The sequence below is a fragment of the Callionymus lyra genome, chromosome 16, assembly GCF_982586985.1.
Source record: "Callionymus lyra chromosome 16, fCalLyr1.hap1.1, whole genome shotgun sequence".
Classification (NCBI taxonomy): Eukaryota; Metazoa; Chordata; class Actinopteri; order Syngnathiformes; family Callionymidae; genus Callionymus; species Callionymus lyra.
This window is the reverse complement of record NC_141833.1, coordinates 23752249-23773450: the sequence shown is the minus strand read 5'-3', so window position 1 is coordinate 23773450 and position 21202 is coordinate 23752249. Positions and strand designations below refer to the sequence as shown.

The 21202-nt window shown below is 36.2% G+C and overlaps 1 protein-coding gene across 2 annotated transcripts; it reads right to left on the bottom strand.

The window, feature by feature from the left end:
- Positions 1-1357: 1357 nt before the first annotated feature.
- Positions 1358-21197, bottom strand: pter (phosphotriesterase related). 2 transcript variants are annotated; one of them, XM_087812017.1, is made up of 5 exons: positions 21135-21197; positions 5286-5723; positions 3601-3866; positions 3401-3541; positions 1358-1948 (listed from the first exon to the last, which is right to left on the bottom strand). In XM_087812017.1, the coding sequence occupies exons 1-5, from the start codon at positions 21189-21191 to the stop codon at positions 1738-1740; spliced, it is 1113 nt and encodes a 370-aa protein (XP_087668143.1). In that variant the 5' UTR covers positions 21192-21197; the 3' UTR covers positions 1358-1737. The 2 variants fall into 2 exon arrangements, with proteins under 2 accessions (XP_087668143.1, XP_087668144.1); XM_087812018.1 differs by lacking the exon at positions 21135-21197 and adding an exon at positions 19007-19025.
- Positions 21198-21202: the final 5 nt, after the last annotated feature.

Genomic DNA, 21202 nt, shown 5'->3' with positions numbered 1-21202 from the left:
TTTGAAGCTAAATGTGGACAAAACTGAAACTCTGGTGATTTCTCCTGAACACGGTTCAGGACCAGAGGAGAGAAATCCAAGCTTTGGAACCATCTCTGTGTTTGATGATCTACTGACTCCTTCAAGAAACATCTGTGTTTGATGATCTACTGACTCCTTCAAGAAACATCTGTGTTTGATGATCTACTGACTCCTTCAAGAAACATCTGTGTTTGATGATCTACTGACTCCTTCAAGAAACATCTGTGTTTGATGATCTACTGACTCCTTCAAGAAACATCTGTGTTTGATGATCTACTGACTCCTTCAAGAAACATCTGTGTTTGATGATCTACTGACTCCTTCAAGAAACATCTGTGTTTGATGATCTACTGACTCCTTCAAGAAACATCTGTGTTTGATGATCTACTGACTCCTTCAATCGCGGGACTAATAAGGGATTCTAAAAAAAAAAAAAAAAAAAAAAAAAAAAAGAAACATCTGTGTTTGATGATCTACTGACTCCTTCAAGAAACATCTGTGTTTGATGATCTACTGACTCCTTCAAGAAACATCTCTGTGTTTGATGATCTACTGACTCCTTTAAGAAACATCTTAAGATGTTTCTATTGATTTTCTGGAACTCCTGTGTTGTTATCAGTTTTATCTTGATCCTTAAAATATATACTTTATTGAATATCGTTCTGATTGTTTAAGCGCTTCGTGACCCTGGTCTGGAAAAGCACTATATAAATAAAAATTACTTACTTACTTACTTACTTAGTGTGTCTCTGTGTAAGTGGGTTTGTGTTAGTGTGTCTCTGTGTTAGTGTGTTTTTGTGTTAGTGTGTCTCTGTGTAAGTGTGTTTTTGTGTTAGTGTGTCTCTGTGTTAGTGTGTTTTTGTGTTAGTGTGTCTCTGTGTTAGTGTGTTTTTGTGTTAGTTTCTCTGTGTAAGTGGGTTTGTGTTAGTGTGTCTCTGTGTTAGTGTGTTTTTGTGTTAGCGTGTCTCTGTGTAAGTGTGTTTTTGTGTTAGTGTGTCTCTGTGTAAGTGTGTTTTTGTGTTAGTGTGTCTCTGTGTTAGTGTGTTTTTGTGTCTCTGTGATGGTGTGTTTTTGTGTTAGTGTCTCTGTGTAAGTGGGTTTGTGTTAGTGTGTCTCTGTGTTAGTGTGTTAGTGTGTTTTTGTGTTAGTGTGTTTTTGTGTTAGTGTGTTTTTGTGTTAGTGTGTCTCTGTGTAAGTGGGTTTGTGTTAGTGTGTGTTTGCATAAGTGTGTTTGTAGTGTGCTTTTAGATTAGACTTTTATATGTTATGGGTGTTTTTGTGTGTGTTTATTTTAGTGTGTGTGTGTCTTCAAGCTGATCTAGTGACTCCAGAAGCATCAAGATCAGCTGATTTTCTTTTTTCATTTATTTATACTTAAGAAAAGTCACTGATGTTCATGTTTGTGTGACTTTGAAAACACTCTTGACCTCCTTGGCAGGATTAATACAAGGTATTGATTTCAGTTCAGTCACACGTTGTTTCTTCACAATTAAGTTCATGTTTTAATTCCTATAACATCAACCTCGTCAAGGTCACGGTGCAGGTGGTCATAATGTTACGGCTGATGGTTGAGCAACAGATGTTTATTTACATTCGTCGATCAGAGCTTGAATCAACAGAAGAAGAAAATGTTGCAGTTCATGATCGTTTGCTTTGGTCTGGGATCAGTTCAAGGTCGTCTTGGAAGGTCGCGGCTCCGTGAAGGTCACTTGAAGGTCACTTGAAGGTCAGCCAGCGCCGGGGGTTGTGGACCAGGATCTTGTCCACCTGCTGCTGAGTGAAGCCTCGGCGCAGCATCTTCGGCACGATGTTGTTGAGGATGTGAGAGAAGCCGTGACCTCCGAACTTACTGAGGCGGTTCTTGGTGTGGATGTCGTGAGAGACGACGACCTTGTCCTCGTGACCTTCCTGCACCAGGAAGGTCAGACTGAGGAGGAAGAGATGAGTTTGAGGACGCAGCAGAAACATGGTCGCACAACCACACACGCGCACACACACACACATACACACAAGCATTCATACACACTTAGAAACACACAATAATAACAATTGAATTGAGAGGTTGTTAAAGTGATTGTTATGAAGGATTTAAAGGTGAAGGTCACATGATGTGTTAACGTTATTAGTTCATTTATTATTAGTTCAACATAACTAGTTAATTTATTATTAGTTAATTTATTATTAGTTAATTTATTATTAGTTCATTCAGTATTAGTTCAACATAACTAGTTAATTTATTATTAGTTAATTTATTATTAGTTCAGTTATTATTAGTTCATTCAGTATTAGTTCAACATAACTAGTTAATTTATTATTAGTTAATTTATTATTAGTTCATTCAGTATTAGTTCAACATAACTAGTTAATTTATTATTAGTTAATTTATTAAGTAAGTAAGTAAGTAAGTAAGTAATATTTATTGATATAGCGCTTTTCGAGACCAGGGTATTATTAGTTAATTTATTATTAGTTCATTCAGTATTAGTTCATTTATTATGAGTTAATTTATTATTATTTAAACATTATAAGTTAGTTTATTATTGGTTCATTTATTATTAGTTCATTTATTATTAATTCAACATAACTAGTTCATTTATTATTAGTTCATTTATTATTGGTTCATTTATTATTAGTTAAATTATTATTAGTTCATTTATTATAAGTTCATTTATTATTAATTCAACATAACTAATTCATTTATTATTAGTTCATCATTATAAGTTAATTTATTATTAGTTAATTTACTGTTGGTTGAGTTATTATTGGTTAATTTATTATTAGTTCATTTATTATTAGTTCATTTATTATTAGTTCATTTATTATTGGTTCATATATTATTAGTTTATTTATTATTGGTTCATTTATTATTAGTTCATTTATTATTGGTTCATTTATTATTAGTTCATTTATTATTGGTTCATTTATTATTGGTTCATTTATTATTAGTTCATTTATTATTGGTTAATTTATTATGAGTTCATTTATTATTGGTTCATTTATTATTAGTTCATTTATTATTGGTTCATTTATTATTAGTTCATTTATTATTGGTTCATTTATTATTAGTTCATTTATTATTGGTTCATTTATTATTAGTTCATTTATTATTGGTTCATTTATTATTAGTTCATTTATTATTAGTTCATTTATTATTAGTTCATTTATTATTAGTTCATTTATTATTGGTTCATTTATTATTAGTTCATTTATTATTGGTTCATTTATTATTAGTTCATTTATTATTGGTTCATTTATTATTAGTTCATTTATTATTAGTTCATTTATTATTGGTTCATTTATTATTAGTTCATTTATTATTAGTTCATTTATTATTAGTTCATTTATTATTGGTTCCTCATTATTAGTTGATAGTTCGTACGCTCTGATCCTCTGACTGTCACTCGGCATGTCGACCTTCAGGTCATACGGATAATTCAACATCTCGGTTCCAAACAGGTCGTATTCCAGGAAACTGCCGAGTCCAGCGAACTCCAGAAGCTCCGCCTCCTCGAATATAGTCCTGAGACCAGAACCAATTAGAACCATCCTGTGTCACCTGTCCAGGTGAGACACACTCACCTGTCCAGGTGAGACATGACGGTCTTGCTGATGTCCCCGCCCGCCTCCTGGAGGATCCGGACCACCTCGGCCGGAGCCGCCGGGTTCCTGCCGGGGTGGATGATGACGGGACATCCCAGCTGAGCCTGAGCGTGAGCCGTGGCCTTCAGAACCCGGGTCTCGCTCTCCGTGATGGGCCAGCTGGTACCGATCTCCCCGATCACTCCACAGCGGACCTCGGTCCCGTCAGCGCCGTCAAGAACCTCAGAGACGATGACGTCCGTCAGCTGTGGGTGTTACACACGAGGTCACCACTGGAGGGCAGCAGAGCCAGCAACACACGTCACCCTTCGACTGCTTTAGTCTCACACATAAACACACAACAACACACACAAAACAAATCACACAACAATCAAACACATAAAACAAACTCTTTCACAAAGACAACAAATTAACATCAAACAACAATTACATACAACACTGACACGCAAACACATACAGAAAACAGAAAACGAACACATACATATACTAACACAACACAAATAAACACACTTACACACGCACAGTAACACAGCGAAGAAACACATGCACTCTAACACACAAACACTCCCACACACGTCCACAAAACAAACATGACAACTAACACATTTGCTCAAACACACACACTAACTGACACATAAAATACAAACACACACTGACACACATGCAGAAGCAACACACACACCCTCCTACACACACACATACAAAAAGACACAACAAACACACACTAATACATTTGCAAAAACAACAAACAAACACACACACTAACTGACAGACATAACATACAAACACACACTGATACCAATGCAGAAATAACAAACACACCCTCATATACAAGCATTAACCAACACACACAACAAACAAACACACACTTACACACATGCAGAAGCTACAAACACACCCTCTTACACACACACACACACATACTAAAAGTCACAACAAACACACACTAATGCAAGTGCAAAAACAACAAACACACACCCTTATACACAACAAACAAACCCACACAGACACAAATGCACAAACGATAACAACCCTCTCACACACTACAACTTGACAAGATTACTAACGATGACAATAGAAACAATAATAATATTATTAATAATAATGAACAATAATAATATTATTAATAATAATGAACAATAATAATATTATTAATAATAATCAATAATAATAATATTAATAATAATAATATTAACAATCATAATAATGAACAATAATAATATTATTATTAATAATAATGGACAATAATTATATTATTATTAATAATAATGAACAATAATATTATTAATAATAATAATCAATAATAATAATAATAATAATAAACAATAATAATATTAATAATAATAATCAATAATAATAACAATAATTATATTATTATTAATAATAATGAACAATAATATTATTATTATTAATAATAATAATCAATAATAATAATATTATTATTAATAATAATGAACAATCATATTATTAATAATAATAATGTACAATAATAATATTAATAATAATAATAATGAACAATAGTAATATTAATAATAATAATAAATAATAATAATATTACTAATAATAATAATGAACAATAATAATATTATTATTAATAATAATGAACAATAATATTAATAATAATGTTCAATAATAATAATAATATTAATAATAATAACAATAACCTTCTCAACGCTGGATCTCTTGGTCTCCTCACTGTGGGTCGCGTCCACGTAATAACCCGCTCCCGCCACCAGGTGGACTCCGGTCTCTTGACTGAGCTTCTTGAGGGTCTTGAGGTCTCGGTCGAGGCCGGTGGTCGTGTTCTCCACGATGGTTCCGCCTCCGGCCCGCCGGTACTGGAGCAGCTCGTCCCTGACGGCGCCGGTCTCCTGCTGCAGCAGCAGGTTCTGGTGGCAGGCGTACGGGTTCTGCTGCAGCCAGTGACGGTTCTGCAGCTGGAACGGGTTCTCCGGCACCGCCGGGTCCCCGGGGCCCGGAGGGAAGTAGCAGCACTCGAAGGTCATGGTCAGGTGCTCGTGGGTCATGGTGCGGCCCAGCTGCTCCGGGTCCAGAAGACCCAGAACCGTCTGGACTTTTCCACTGAGCTGCGACATGTTGTCCTGAGAAAATACAACAATAACACATGTGTGTGAGATTTATGTGCGTTTGTGTGTGTGTGTAGTTTAGTGTTTGTGTGTGTAGTTTAGTGTTTATGTGCGTAGTTTAGTGTTTGTGTGCGTAGTTTAGTGTTTGTGTGCGTAGTTTAGTGTCTGTGTGTGGTAGTTTAGTGTTTGTGTGCGTAGTTTAGTGTATGTGTGTGTAGTTTAGTGTTTGTGTGTGTAGTTTAGTGTTTATGTGCGTAGTTTAGTGTTTGTGTGTGTAGTTTAGTGTTTGTGTGTGTAGTTTAGTGTTTGTGTGCGTAGTTTAGTGTTTGTGTGTGTAGTTTAGTGTTTGTGTGCGTAGTTTAGTGTTTATGTGTGTAGTTTAGTGTGTGAGTGTAGTTTAGTGTGTGTGTGTAGTTTAGTGTTTGTGTGTGTAGTTTAGTGTTTGTGTGTGTAGTTTAGTGTTTGTGTGTGTAGTTTAGTGTTTGTGTGCGTAGTTTAGTGTTTATGTGTGTAGTTTAGTGTGTGTGTGTGTAGTTTAGTGTTTGTGTGTGTAGTTTAGTGTTTGTGTGTGTAGTTTAGTGTTTGTGTGCGTAGTTTAGTGTATGTGTGTGTAGTTTAGTGTTTGTGTGTGTAGTTTAGTGTTTGTGTGTGTAGTTTAGTGTCTGTGTATATAGTCTAGTGTTTGTGTGTGTAGTTAAGTGTTTGTGTGTGTAGTTTAGTGTTTGTGTGTGTAGTTTAGTGTTTGTGTGTGTAGTTTAGTGTCTGTGTGTGTAGTTTAGTGTTTGTGTGTGTAGTTTAGTGTCTGTGTGTGTAGTTTAGTGTTTGTGTGTGTAGTTTAGTGTTTGTGTGTGTAGTTTAGTGTTTGTGTGTGTAGTTTAGTGTCTGTGTGTGTATTTGAGTGTCTGTGTGTGTAGTTTAGTGTTTGTATGTATTTTAGTGTCTGTGTGTGTAGTTTAGTGTTTGTGTGTGTAGTTTAGTGTCTGTGTGTGTAGTTTAGTGTTTGTGTATGTAGTTTAGTGTCTGTGTGTGTAGTTTAGTGTCTGTGTGTGTATTTGAGTGTCTGTGTGTGTAGTTTAGTGTTTGTATGTATTTTAGTGTCTGTGTGTGTAGTTTAGTGTTTGTGTGTGTAGTTTAGTGTCTGTGTGTGTAGTTTAGTGTCTGTGTGTGTAGTTTAGCGTTTGTGTATGTAGTTTAGTGTTTGTGTGTGTAGTTTAGTGTCTGTGTGTGTAGTTTAGTGTTTATGTGCGTAGTTTAGTGTCTGTGTGTGTAGTTTAGTGTTTGTGTGTGTAGTTTAGTGTCTGTGTATATAGTCTAGTGTTTGTGTGTGTAGTTAAGTGTTTGTGTGTGTAGTTTAGTGTTTGTGTGTGTAGTTTAGTGTTTGTGTGTGTAGTTTAGTGTCTGTGTGTGTAGTTTAGTGTTTGTGTGTGTAGTTTAGTGTCTGTGTGTGTAGTTTAGTGTTTGTGTGTGTAGTTTAGTGTTTGTGTGTGTAGTTTAGTGTCTGTGTGTGTAGTTTAGTGTTTGTGTGTGTAGTTTAGTGTCTGTGTATATAGTCTAGTGTTTGTATGTGTAGTTAAGTGTTTGTGTGTGTAGTTTAGTGTTTGTGTGTGTAGTTTAGTGTTTGTGTGTGTAGTTAAGTGTCTGTAGTTTAGTGTTTGTGTGTGTAGTTTAGTGTTTGTGTGTGTAGTTTAGTGTCTGTGTGTGTATTTGAGTGTCTGTGTGTGTAGTTTAGTGTTTGTATGTATTTTAGTGTCTGTGTGTGTAGTTTAGTGTTTGTGTGTGTAGTTTAGTGTCTGTGTGTGTAGTTTAGTGTTTGTGTATGTAGTTTAGTGTCTGTGTGTGTAGTTTAGTGTTTGTGTGTGTAGTTTAGTGTCTGTGTGTGTAGTTTAGTGTTTGTGTGTGTAGTTTAGTGTCTGTGTGTGTAGTTTAGTGTTTGTGTGTGTAGTTTAGTGTTTGTGTGTGTAGTTTAGTGTTTGTGTGTGTAGTTTAGTGTCTGTGTGTGTATTTGAGTGTCTGTGTGTGTAGTTTAGTGTTTGTATGTATTTTAGTGTCTGTGTGTGTAGTTTAGTGTTTGTGTGTGTAGTTTAGTGTCTGTGTGTGTAGTTTAGTGTTTGTGTATGTAGTTTAGTGTCTGTGTGTGTAGTTTAGTGTCTGTGTGTGTATTTGAGTGTCTGTGTGTGTAGTTTAGTGTTTGTATGTATTTTAGTGTCTGTGTGTGTAGTTTAGTGTTTGTGTGTGTAGTTTAGTGTCTGTGTGTGTAGTTTAGTGTTTGTGTATGTAGTTTAGTGTCTGTGTGTGTAGTTTAGTGTTTGTGTGTGTAGTTTAGTGTCTGTGTGTGTAGTTTAGTGTTTGTGTATGTAGTTTAGTGTTTGTGTGTGTAGTTTAGTGTCTGTGTGTGTAGTTTAGTGTTTATGTGCGTAGTTTAGTGTCTGTGTGTGTAGTTTAGTGTTTGTGTGTGTAGTTTAGTGTCTGTGTATATAGTCTAGTGTTTGTGTGTGTAGTTAAGTGTTTGTGTGTGTAGTTTAGTGTTTGTGTGTGTAGTTTAGTGTTTGTGTGTGTAGTTTAGTGTCTGTGTGTGTAGTTTAGTGTTTGTGTGTGTAGTTTAGTGTCTGTGTGTGTAGTTTAGTGTTTGTGTGTGTAGTTTAGTGTCTGTGTGTGTAGTTTAGTGTTTGTGTGTGTAGTTTAGTGTTTGTGTGTGTAGTTTAGTGTCTGTGTGTGTAGTTTAGTGTTTGTGTGTGTAGTTTAGTGTCTGTGTATATAGTCTAGTGTTTGTATGTGTAGTTAAGTGTTTGTGTGTGTAGTTTAGTGTTTGTGTGTGTAGTTTAGTGTTTGTGTGTGTAGTTAAGTGTCTGTAGTTTAGTGTCTGTGTGTGTAGTTTAGTGTTTGTGTGTGTAGTTTAGTGTCTGTGTATATAGTCTAGTGTTTGTGTGTGTAGTTAAGTGTTTGTGTGTGTAGTTTAGTGTTTGTGTGTGTAGTTTAGTGTCTGTGTGTGTATTTGAGTGTCTGTGTGTGTAGTTTAGTGTTTGTATGTATTTTAGTGTCTGTGTGTGTAGTTTAGTGTTTGTGTGTGTAGTTTAGTGTCTGTGTGTGTAGTTTAGTGTTTGTGTATGTATTTTAGTGTCTGTGTGTGTAGTTTAGTGTCTGTGTGTGTATTTGAGTGTCTGTGTGTGTAGTTTAGTGTTTGTATAAATTTAGTGTCTGTGTGTGCAGTTTAGTGTTTGTGTGTGTAGTTTAGTGTCTGTGTGTGTAGTTTAGTGTTTGTGTATGTAGTTTAGTGTCTGTGTGTGTAGTTTAGTGTTTGTGTATGTAGTTTAGTGTCTGTGTGTGTAGTTTAGTGTCTGTGTGTGTAGTTTAGTGTCTGTGTGTGTAGTTTAGTGTTTATGTGCGTAGTTTAGTGTATGTGTGTGTAGTTTAGTGTTTGTGTGTGTAGTTTAGTGTCTGTGTATATAGTCTAGTGTTTGTGTGTGTAGTTAAGTGTTTGTGTGTGTAGTTTAGTGTTTGTGTGTGTAGTTTAGTGTTTGTGTGTGTAGTTTAGTGTCTGTGTGTGTAGTTTAGTGTTTGTGTGTGTAGTTTAGTGTTTGTGTGTGTAGTTTAGTGTTTGTGTGTGTAGTTTAGTGTCTGTGTGTGTATTTGAGTGTCTGTGTGTGTAGTTTAGTGTTTGTATGTATTTTAGTGTCTGTGTGTGTAGTTTAGTGTTTGTGTGTGTAGTTTAGTGTCTGTGTGTGTAGTTTAGTGTTTGTGTATGTAGTTTAGTGTCTGTGTGTGTAGTTTAGTGTCTGTGTGTGTATTTGAGTGTCTGTGTGTGTAGTTTAGTGTTTGTATGTATTTTAGTGTCTGTGTGTGTAGTTTAGTGTTTCTGTGTGTAGTTTAGTGTCTGTGTGTGTAGTTTAGTGTTTGTGTATGTAGTTTAGTGTCTGTGTGTGTAGTTTAGTGTTTGTGTGTGTAGTTTAGTGTCTGTGTGTGTAGTTTAGTGTTTGTGTATGTAGTTTAGTGTTTGTGTGTGTAGTTTAGTGTCTGTGTGTGTAGTTTAGTGTTTATGTGTGTAGTTTAGTGTCTGTGTGTGTAGTTTAGTGTTTGTGTATGTAGTTTAGTGTCTGTGTGTGTAGTTTAGTGTTTGTGTGTGTAGTTTAGTGTCTGTGTGTGTAGTTTAGTGTTTGTGTATGTAGTTTAGTGTTTGTGTGTGTAGTTTAGTGTCTGTGTGTGTAGTTTAGTGTTTATGTGCGTAGTTTAGTGTCTGTGTGTGTAGTTTAGTGTTTGTGTGTGTAGTTTAGTGTCTGTGTATATAGTCTAGTGTTTGTGTGTGTAGTTAAGTGTTTGTGTGTGTAGTTTAGTGTTTGTGTGTGTAGTTTAGTGTTTGTGTGTGTAGTTTAGTGTCTGTGTGTGTAGTTTAGTGTTTGTGTGTGTAGTTTAGTGTCTGTGTGTGTAGTTTAGTGTTTGTGTGTGTAGTTTAGTGTTTGTGTGTGTAGTTTAGTGTCTGTGTGTGTAGTTTAGTGTCTGTGTGTGTAGTTTAGTGTTTGTGTGTGTAGTTTAGTGTTTGTGTGTGTAGTTTAGTGTCTGTGTGTGTAGTTTAGTGTTTGTGTGTGTAGTTTAGTGTCTGTGTATATAGTCTAGTGTTTGTATGTGTAGTTAAGTGTTTGTGTGTGTAGTTTAGTGTTTGTGTGTGTAGTTTAGTGTTTGTGTGTGTAGTTTAGTGTCTGTAGTTTAGTGTCTGTGTGTGTAGTTTAGTGTTTGTGTGTGTAGTTTAGTGTCTGTGTGTTTAGTTTAGTGTATGTGTGTGTAGTTTAGTGTTTGTGTGTGTAGTTTAGTGTCTGTGTATATAGTCTAGTGTTTGTGTGTGTAGTTAAGTGTTTGTGTGTGTAGTTTAGTGTTTGTGTGTGTAGTTTAGTGTTTGTGTGTGTAGTTTAGTGTCTGTGTGTGTAGTTTAGTGTTTGTGTGTGTAGTTTAGTGTTTGTGTGTGTAGTTTAGTGTTTGTGTGTGTAGTTTAGTGTCTGTGTGTGTATTTGAGTGTCTGTGTGTGTAGTTTAGTGTTTGTATGTATTTTAGTGTCTGTGTGTGTAGTTTAGTGTTTGTGTGTGTAGTTTAGTGTCTGTGTGTGTAGTTTAGTGTTTGTGTATGTAGTTTAGTGTCTGTGTGTGTAGTTTAGTGTCTGTGTGTGTATTTGAGTGTCTGTGTGTGTAGTTTAGTGTTTGTATGTATTTTAGTGTCTGTGTGTGTAGTTTAGTGTTTGTGTGTGTAGTTTAGTGTCTGTGTGTGTAGTTTAGTGTTTGTGTACGTAGTTTAGTGTCTGTGTGTGTAGTTTAGTGTTTGTGTGTGTAGTTTAGTGTCTGTGTGTGTAGTTTAGTGTTTGTGTATGTAGTTTAGTGTTTGTGTGTGTAGTTTAGTGTCTGTGTGTGTAGTTTAGTGTTTATGTGCGTAGTTTAGTGTCTGTGTGTGTAGTTTAGTGTTTGTGTGTGTAGTTTAGTGTCTGTGTATATAGTCTAGTGTTTGTGTGTGTAGTTAAGTGTTTGTGTGTGTAGTTTAGTGTTTGTGTGTGTAGTTTAGTGTTTGTGTGTGTAGTTTAGTGTCTGTGTGTGTAGTTTAGTGTTTGTGTGTGTAGTTTAGTGTCTGTGTGTGTAGTTTAGTGTTTGTGTGTGTAGTTTAGTGTCTGTGTGTGTAGTTTAGTGTTTGTGTGTGTAGTTTAGTGTTTGTGTATGTAGTTTAGTGTCTGTAGTTTAGTGTCTGTGTGTGTATTTGAGTGTCTGTGTGTAGTTTAGTGTCTGTGTGTGTAGTTTAGTGTTTATGTGCGTAGTTTAGTGTATGTGTGTGTAGTTTAGTGTTTGTGTGTGTAGTTTAGTGTCTGTGTATATAGTCTAGTGTTTGTGTGTGTAGTTAAGTGTTTGTGTGTGTAGTTTAGTGTTTGTGTGTGTAGTTTAGTGTTTGTGTGTGTAGTTTAGTGTCTGTGTGTGTAGTTTAGTGTTTGTGTGTGTAGTTTAGTGTTTGTGTGTGTAGTTTAGTGTTTGTGTGTGTAGTTTAGTGTCTGTGTGTGTATTTGAGTGTCTGTGTGTGTAGTTTAGTGTTTGTATGTATTTTAGTGTCTGTGTGTGTAGTTTAGTGTTTGTGTGTGTAGTTTAGTGTCTGTGTGTGTAGTTTAGTGTTTGTGTATGTAGTTTAGTGTCTGTGTGTGTAGTTTAGTGTCTGTGTGTGTATTTGAGTGTCTGTGTGTGTAGTTTAGTGTTTGTATGTATTTTAGTGTCTGTGTGTGTAGTTTAGTGTTTGTGTGTGTAGTTTAGTGTCTGTGTGTGCAGTTTAGTGTTTGTGTATGTAGTTTAGTGTCTGTGTGTGTAGTTTAGTGTTTGTGTGTGTAGTTTAGTGTCTGTGTGTGTAGTTTAGTGTTTGTGTATGTAGTTTAGTGTTTGTGTGTGTAGTTTAGTGTCTGTGTGTGTAGTTTAGTGTTTATGTGCGTAGTTTAGTGTTTATGTGCGTAGTTTAGTGTCTGTGTGTGTAGTTTAGTGTTTGTGTGTGTAGTTTAGTGTCTGTGTATATAGTCTAGTGTTTGTGTGTGTAGTTAAGTGTTTGTGTGTGTAGTTTAGTGTTTGTGTGTGTAGTTTAGTGTTTGTGTGTGTAGTTTAGTGTCTGTGTGTGTAGTTTAGTGTTTGTGTGTGTAGTTTAGTGTCTGTGTGTGTAGTTTAGTGTCTGTGTGTGTAGTTTAGTGTTTGTGTGTGTAGTTTAGTGTTTGTGTGTGTAGTTTAGTGTCTGTGTGTGTAGTTTAGTGTTTGTGTGTGTAGTTTAGTGTCTGTGTATATAGTCTAGTGTTTGTATGTGTAGTTAAGTGTTTGTGTGTGTAGTTTAGTGTTTGTGTGTGTAGTTTAGTGTTTGTGTGTGTAGTTTAGTGTCTGTAGTTTAGTGTCTGTGTGTGTAGTTTAGTGTTTGTGTGTGTAGTTTAGTGTCTGTGTGTGTAGTTTAGTGTTTGTGTGTGTAGTTTAGTGTCTGTGTATATAGTCTAGTGTTTGTGTGTGTAGTTAAGTGTTTGTGTGTGTAGTTTAGTGTTTGTGTGTGTAGTTTAGTGTCTGTGTGTGTATTTGAGTGTCTGTGTGTGTAGTTTAGTGTTTGTATGTATTTTAGTGTCTGTGTGTGTAGTTTAGTGTTTGTGTGTGTAGTTTAGTGTCTGTGTGTGTAGTTTAGTGTTTGTGTATGTAGTTTAGTGTCTGTGTGTGTAGTTTAGTGTCTGTGTGTGTATTTGAGTGTCTGTGTGTGTAGTTTAGTGTTTGTATGTATTTAGTGTATGTGTGTGCAGTTTAGTGTTTGTGTGTGTAGTTTAGTGTCTGTGTGTGTAGTTTAGTGTTTGTGTATGTAGTTTAGTGTCTGTGTGTGTAGTTTAGTGTTTGTGTGTGTAGTTTAGTGTCTGTGTGTGTAGTTTAGTGTCTGTGTGTGTAGTTTAGTGTTTATGTGCGTAGTTTAGTGTATGTGTGTGTAGTTTAGTGTTTGTGTGTGTAGTTTAGTGTCTGTGTATATAGTCTAGTGTTTGTGTGTGTAATTAAGTGTTTGTGTGTGTAGTTTAGTGTTTGTGTGTGTAGTTTAGTGTTTGTGTGTGTAGTTTAGTGTCTGTGTGTGTAGTTTAGTGTTTGTGTGTGTAGTTTAGTGTCTGTGTGTGTAGTTTAGTGTTTGTGTGTGTAGTTTAGTGTTTGTATGTGTAGTTTAGTGTCTGTGTGTGTAGTTTAGTGTTTGTGTGTGTAGTTTAGTGTCTGTGTATATAGTCTAGTGTTTGTGTGTGTAGTTAAGTGTTTGTGTGTGTAGTTTAGTGTTTGTGTGTGTAGTTTAGTGTTTGTGTGTGTAGTTTAGTGTCTGTAGTTTAGTGTCTGTAGTTTAGTGTCTGTGTGTGTAGTTTAGTGTTTGTGTGTGTAGTTTAGTGTCTGTGTGTGTAGTTTAGTGTTTGTGTGTGTAGTTTAGTGTTTGTGTGTGTAGTTTAGTGTTTGTGTGTGTAGTTTAGTGTCTGTGTATATAGTCTAGTGTTTGTGTGTGTAGTTAAGTGTTTGTGTGTGTAGTTTAGTGTTTGTGTGTGTAGTTTAGTGTCTGTGTGTGTATTTGAGTGTCTGTGTGTGTAGTTTAGTGTTTGTATGTATTTTAGTGTCTGTGTGTGTAGTTTAGTGTTTGTGTGTGTAGTTTAGTGTCTGTGTGTGTAGTTTAGTGTTTGTGTATGTAGTTTAGTGTTTGTGTGTGTAGTTTAGTGTCTGTGTGTGTAGTTTAGTGTTTATGTGCGTAGTTTAGTGTTTATGTGCGTAGTTTAGTGTCTGTGTGTGTATTTGAGTGTCTGTGTGTGTAGTTTAGTGTTTGTATGTATTTTAGTGTTTGTGTATGTAGTTTAGTGTCTGTGTGTGTAGTTTAGTGTTTGTGTGTGTAGTTTAGTGTCTGTGTGTGTAGTTTAGTGTTTGTGTATGTAGTTTAGTGTTTGTGTGTGTAGTTTAGTGTCTGTGTGTGTAGTTTAGTGTTTATGTGCGTAGTTTAGTGTTTATGTGCGTAGTTTAGTGTCTGTGTGTGTAGTTTAGTGTTTGTGTGTGTAGTTTAGTGTCTGTGTATATAGTCTAGTGTTTGTGTGTGTAGTTAAGTGTTTGTGTGTGTAGTTTAGTGTTTGTGTGTGTAGTTTAGTGTTTGTGTGTGTAGTTTAGTGTCTGTGTGTGTAGTTTAGTGTTTGTGTGTGTAGTTTAGTGTCTGTGTGTGTAGTTTAGTGTCTGTGTGTGTAGTTTAGTGTTTGTGTGTGTAGTTTAGTGTTTGTGTGTGTAGTTTAGTGTCTGTGTGTGTAGTTTAGTGTTTGTGTGTGTAGTTTAGTGTCTGTGTATATAGTCTAGTGTTTGTATGTGTAGTTAAGTGTTTGTGTGTGTAGTTTAGTGTTTGTGTGTGTAGTTTAGTGTTTGTGTGTGTAGTTTAGTGTCTGTAGTTTAGTGTCTGTGTGTGTAGTTTAGTGTTTGTGTGTGTAGTTTAGTGTCTGTGTGTGTAGTTTAGTGTTTGTGTGTGTAGTTTAGTGTCTGTGTATATAGTCTAGTGTTTGTGTGTGTAGTTAAGTGTTTGTGTGTGTAGTTTAGTGTTTGTGTGTGTAGTTTAGTGTCTGTGTGTGTATTTGAGTGTCTGTGTGTGTAGTTTAGTGTTTGTATGTATTTTAGTGTCTGTGTGTGTAGTTTAGTGTTTGTGTGTGTAGTTTAGTGTCTGTGTGTGTAGTTTAGTGTTTGTGTATGTAGTTTAGTGTCTGTGTGTGTAGTTTAGTGTCTGTGTGTGTATTTGAGTGTCTGTGTGTGTAGTTTAGTGTTTGTATGTATTTAGTGTATGTGTGTGCAGTTTAGTGTTTGTGTGTGTAGTTTAGTGTCTGTGTGTGTAGTTTAGTGTTTGTGTATGTAGTTTAGTGTCTGTGTGTGTAGTTTAGTGTTTGTGTGTGTAGTTTAGTGTCTGTGTGTGTAGTTTAGTGTCTGTGTGTGTAGTTTAGTGTTTATGTGCGTAGTTTAGTGTATGTGTGTGTAGTTTAGTGTTTGTGTGTGTAGTTTAGTGTCTGTGTATATAGTCTAGTGTTTGTGTGTGTAATTAAGTGTTTGTGTGTGTAGTTTAGTGTTTGTGTGTGTAGTTTAGTGTTTGTGTGTGTAGTTTAGTGTCTGTGTGTGTAGTTTAGTGTTTGTGTGTGTAGTTTAGTGTCTGTGTGTGTAGTTTAGTGTTTGTGTGTGTAGTTTAGTGTTTGTGTGTGTAGTTTAGTGTCTGTGTGTGTAGTTTAGTGTTTGTGTGTGTAGTTTAGTGTCTGTGTATATAGTCTAGTGTTTGTGTGTGTAGTTAAGTGTTTGTGTGTGTAGTTTAGTGTTTGTGTGTGTAGTTTAGTGTTTGTGTGTGTAGTTTAGTGTCTGTAGTTTAGTGTCTGTAGTTTAGTGTCTGTGTGTGTAGTTTAGTGTTTGTGTGTGTAGTTTAGTGTCTGTGTGTGTAGTTTAGTGTTTGTGTGTGTAGTTTAGTGTTTGTGTGTGTAGTTTAGTGTTTGTGTGTGTAGTTTAGTGTCTGTGTATATAGTCTAGTGTTTGTGTGTGTAGTTAAGTGTTTGTGTGTGTAGTTTAGTGTTTGTGTGTGTAGTTTAGTGTCTGTGTGTGTATTTGAGTGTCTGTGTGTGTAGTTTAGTGTTTGTATGTATTTTAGTGTCTGTGTGTGTAGTTTAGTGTTTGTGTGTGTAGTTTAGTGTCTGTGTGTGTAGTTTAGTGTTTGTGTATGTAGTTTAGTGTCTGTGTGTGTAGTTTAGTGTCTGTGTGTGTATTTGAGTGTCTGTGAGTGTAGTTTAGTGTTTGTAAGTATTTTAGTGTATGTGTGTGTAGTTTAGTGTTTGTGTGTGTAGTTTAGTGTCTGTGTGTGTAGTTTAGTGTTTGTGTATGTAGTTTAGTGTCTGTGTGTGTAGTTTAGTGTTTGTGTGTGTAGTTTAGTGTCTGTGTGTGTAGTTTAGTGTTTGTGTATGTAGTTTAGTGTCTGTGTGTGTAGTTTAGTGTTTGTGTGTGTGTGTAGTTTAGTGTTTGTGTGTGTAGTTTAGTGTCTGTGTGTGTAGTTTAGTGTTTGTGTGTGTAGTTTAGTGTCTGTGTATATAGTCTAGTGTTTGTGTGTGTAGTTAAGTGTTTGTGTGTGTAGTTTAGTGTTTGTGTGTGTAGTTTAGTGTTTGTGTGTGTAGTTTAGTGTCTGTAGTTTAGTGTCTGTAGTTTAGTGTCTGTGTGTGTAGTTTAGTGTTTGTGTGTGTAGTTTAGTGTCTGTGTGTGTGTGTAGTTTAGTGTTTGTGTGTGTAGTTTAGTGTTTGTGTGTGTAGTTTAGTGTCTGTGTATATAGTCTAGTGTTTGTGTGTGTAGTTAAGTGTTTGTGTGTGTAGTTTAGTGTTTGTAGTTTAGTGTCCGTGTGTGTATTTGAGTGTCTGTGTGTGTAGTTTAGTGTTTGTATGTATTTTAGTGTCTGTGTGTGTAGTTTAGTGTTTGTGTGTGTAGTTTAGTGTCTGTGTGTGTAGTTTAGTGTTTGTGTATGTAGTTTAGTGTCTGTGTGTGTAGTTTAGTGTCTGTGTGTGTATTTGAGTGTCTGTGTGTGTAGTTTAGTGTTTGTAAGTATTTTAGTGTATGTGTGTGTAGTTTAGTGTTTGTGTGTGTAGTTTAGTGTCTGTGTGTGTAGTTTAGTGTTTGTGTATGTAGTTTAGTGTCTGTGTGTGTAGTTTAGTGTTTGTGTGTGTAGTTTAGTGTCTGTGTGTGTAGTTTAGTGTTTGTGTATGTAGTTTAGTGTCTGTGTGTGTATTTTAGTGTCTGTGTGTGTAGTTTGGTGTCTGTGTGTGTAGTTTAGTGTTTATGTGCGTAGTTTAGTGTATGTGTGTGTAGTTTAGTGTTTGTGTGTGTAGTTTAGTGTCTGTGTATATAGTCTAGTGTTTGTGTGTGTAGTTAAGTGTTTGTGTGTGTAGTTTAGTGTTTGTGTGTGTAGTTTAGTGTTTGTGTGTGTAGTTTAGTGTCTGTGTGTGTAGTTTAGTGTTTGTGTGTGTAGTTTAGTGTCTGTGTGTATAGTTTAGTGTTTGTGTGTGTAGTTTAGTGTTTGTGTGTGTAGTTTAGTGTCTGTGTATATAGTCTAGTGTTTGTGTGTGTAGTTAAGTGTTTGTGTGTGTAGTTTAGTGTTTGTGTGTGTAGTTTAGTGTCTGTGTGTGTATTTGAGTGTCTGTGTGTGTAGTTTAGTGTTTGTATGTATTTTAGTGTCTGTGTGTGTAGTTTAGTGTTTGTGTGTGTAGTTTAGTGTCTGTGTGTGTAGTTTAGTGTTTGTGTATGTAGTTTAGTGTCTGTGTGTGTAGTTTAGTGTCTGTGTGTGTATTTGAGTGTCTGTGTGTGTAGTTTAGTGTTTGTAAGTATTTTAGTGTATGTGTGTGTAGTTTAGTGTTTGTGTGTGTAGTTTAGTGTCTGTGTGTGTAGTTTAGTGTTTGTGTATGTAGTTTAGTGTCTGTGTGTGTAGTTTAGTGTTTGTGTGTGTAGTTTAGTGTCTGTGTGTGTAGTTTAGTGTTTGTGTATGTAGTTTAGTGTCTGTGTGTGTAGTTTAGTGTCTGTGTGTGTAGTTTGGTGTCTGTGTGTGTAGTTTAGTGTTTATGTGCGTAGTTTAGTGTATGTGTGTGTAGTTTAGTGTTTGTGTGTGTAATTTAGTGTCTGTGTATATAGTCTAGTGTTTGTGTGTGTAGTTAAGTGTTTGTGTGTGTAGTTTAGTGTTTGTGTGTGTAGTTTAGTGTTTGTGTGTGTAGTTTAGTGTCTGTGTGTGTAGTTTAGTGTTTGTGTGTGTAGTTTAGTGTCTGTGTGTATAGTTTAGTGTTTGTGTGTGTAGTTTAGTGTTTGTGTGTGTAGTTTAGTGTTTGTGTGTGTAGTTTAGTGTCTGTGTGTGTAGTTTAGTGTTTGTGTGTGTATTTTGGGGTTGTGTGTATAGTTTGTTTGTTTGTGTAGTTCAGTGTTTGTGTGTGTAGTTGAGTGTTTGTGTGTAATACACCAACACACATAAACATTGTGGTTGTTTGCGTGTGTCTGTTTGTGGGTCTGAGTGATTTATGTAGTTTAGCGTTTGTGCATATTTTTTGCTTAATGTTGATGTTTGTGTGTATGTGTTGTTTAGTTTTCGTGTGTATGTGTGAGTTGTTTAGTCTCCGTGTGTGTGAGTTGTTTAGTGTTTGTTTGTGTGTTTGTGTTCATGCATTTGTTTGTGCATGTTTATGTGTGTGGTTTCATACAAGTCGATTGTGTGTGTTTGTGTTTGTGTATGTATTGTTTAGTGTTTGTGTGTATATGTGTGAATTCTTTAGTTTTTCTAGGTGCGAGTCTGTGTGTGTTGTTCAGTATTGGTTTGTGTGTTTGTGTTCATGCGTTTGTTCTTGCATGTTTTGGTGTGTTGTTGTTGTGTGCGTGTGTGTGTGTGTGTGTGGGGGGGGGGGGGGTGTGTGTGTGTGTGTGTTACCTTGAGTTGCGTCAATGTTTCATTCAAGTGTGTGTGTGTGTGTGTTGTGCACTAACATTCATTGACCAGTAAAGCTTCACAACAGAAGGGTGACCTTTGAACTTTAAACCGCACACGAGTGAAAACATGTAAAATAATCTGAAATGTTTTATTTTATTTATTTAAATACGAAAATAAAAACATGCACCAAAAGTCAATCGTGCAACGATGATCGAAAAAGGACTTTCTAATCGATTTATGAGATAAACGACTCTTTTGATCTGATCAGCAATAACTTAATCGATCGATACATGTTATCGATCAGGACTTGAAGGTTTTAAATAGATTTAAACCTCAGTTTGTGTTGAAATAACGAAGACAAAACTCACCGACTTAAGCCAACGCGCAGCGAGAACTGTTAGATCTCGCGAGACACTACGGGATTCTCGTAGAAGCAAAATAATTATAATATTATATTTTAACTTCTCTTTAATGGATGTTGTGTGCATTAAAGATTGACATTTGCTTGGACACACTTTTAAAAAACGTTCTGTTGAAAAGAGGGACAATAAAGTTCCAGTCACGCTGACAAATAAACGTTAAATAATAACATACATCTAATTAATTAATTAATTAAACTAAATACCGACACGTTTTTAACTAAGAACGTAAATAAAAGTTGGTTCTCCCTATAAATCACGTGTCGTGACGTCACAGCAGGGTTCCTCGTCTTCTTCTTCGTTCACGGGACTCGTTAGTGATAAAGATAAAGTCATTAATTAAGTTATTAATATTTTAAAGCCTCCATGTTTCAGGAAGAATCGTTTAAGGTAGTTTTAAACGTGACGTCACGTGACATGGGTGGGTTTTTTTACGAAAAAAAAAGATCTTAAATAATGAATTGTTATTTTTAACCGATTTTATTTCACATTTTATATTTTAATCAATGGTTAGCGATTTAAGAAGAAGATAAACAATTTATTTACATTTTTAATAAATATATTAGCTTTATTAAAACTGCTCTGCCGCCCTCTACAGGCCACAGGCCGCACCTGCATTCTTATCCAGAGACCAGGCGACAGAAATAAAGACGAACTTCTTTTCTTCATCCCCGCGCGCGCACGCACGCACACGCACACTCACACACTCAAACACTCACACACACTCAAACACTCACACACACACACACACACTCAAACACTCACACACACACTCACACACGTACTCAAACACACACACTTACACGTCTCTCTCACACACACGTACTCAAACACACACACACACATACCTACACGTCTCACACACACGTACTCACACACACACACACACACTCACACACATACATGCACACGCTCACACATTTACTCAAACACACACTCACACACAAACACACACACTCACCCCCTCACACGCTCAAACATTTACTCAAACACACACTCACACACAAACACACACACTCACCCCCTCACACATTTACTCAAACACACACTCACACACAAACACACACACTCACCCCCTCACACATTTACTCAAACACACACTCACACACACACTCACACACATACATGCACACGCTCACACATTTACTCAAACACACACTCACACACAAACACACACACTCACCCCCTCACACGCTCACACATTTACTCAAAAACACACTCACACACACACACTCAAACACACACTCAAACACACACACACTCACACATTCACACACACACGCATACACAAACACACACACTCACACATTCACACACTCACGCATACACAAACACACACACACTCACACATTCACACACTCACGCATACACAAACACACACACTCACACATTCACACACACACGCATACACAAACACACACACTCACCCCCTCACACACTCACGCATACACAAACACACACACTCACACATTCACACACACACTCACACACAAACACACACACGCTCACACATTTACTCAAACACACACTCACACACACACACACACACACGCATACACAAACACACACACAGGTGTAAACAACTCGTGACGGACTCTTGAGAGTCACGTGACAACAGAGTCTGAGGTTAAATTGAAATGCGGTCACTCTGAAGAAAATGACGTCACGGTTGATTAACGTCGACGCGCTTTGATTACGTGACAAAGAAGCGTCAATTAGTGACGCGATCATGTGACGACACGACTTCACACACACAACTCAAGTTAAGTTAAGTTTAAGTGTTTGTTTCTGTTTTATATTCGCATCAAATGTTGGTTTTATATCGTGATCTTGACTTTAAAAACTAAAGAAATCATGAAGTGTGTTTCACTAAAGTGTGTTTATTTGAAGTGTGTGTAATTGAAGTGTGTTTAATTGGAGTGTGTTTAATTGAAGTGTGTAATTGAATTGTGTGACACACAACAACTGTCACACAAATCAGTTTCCACGCAGACCATGAGTTGACACTCTGGCGTCTATAAAGAGGAACGTCTCGTCTCTGACCCTCATAGGAAGGTAGAACTTTATTGATCCTCACCATCATTCGTCTCTGATCCTCACCATCATAAGGTAGAACTTTATTGATCCTCATCATGTCTGTGAAGA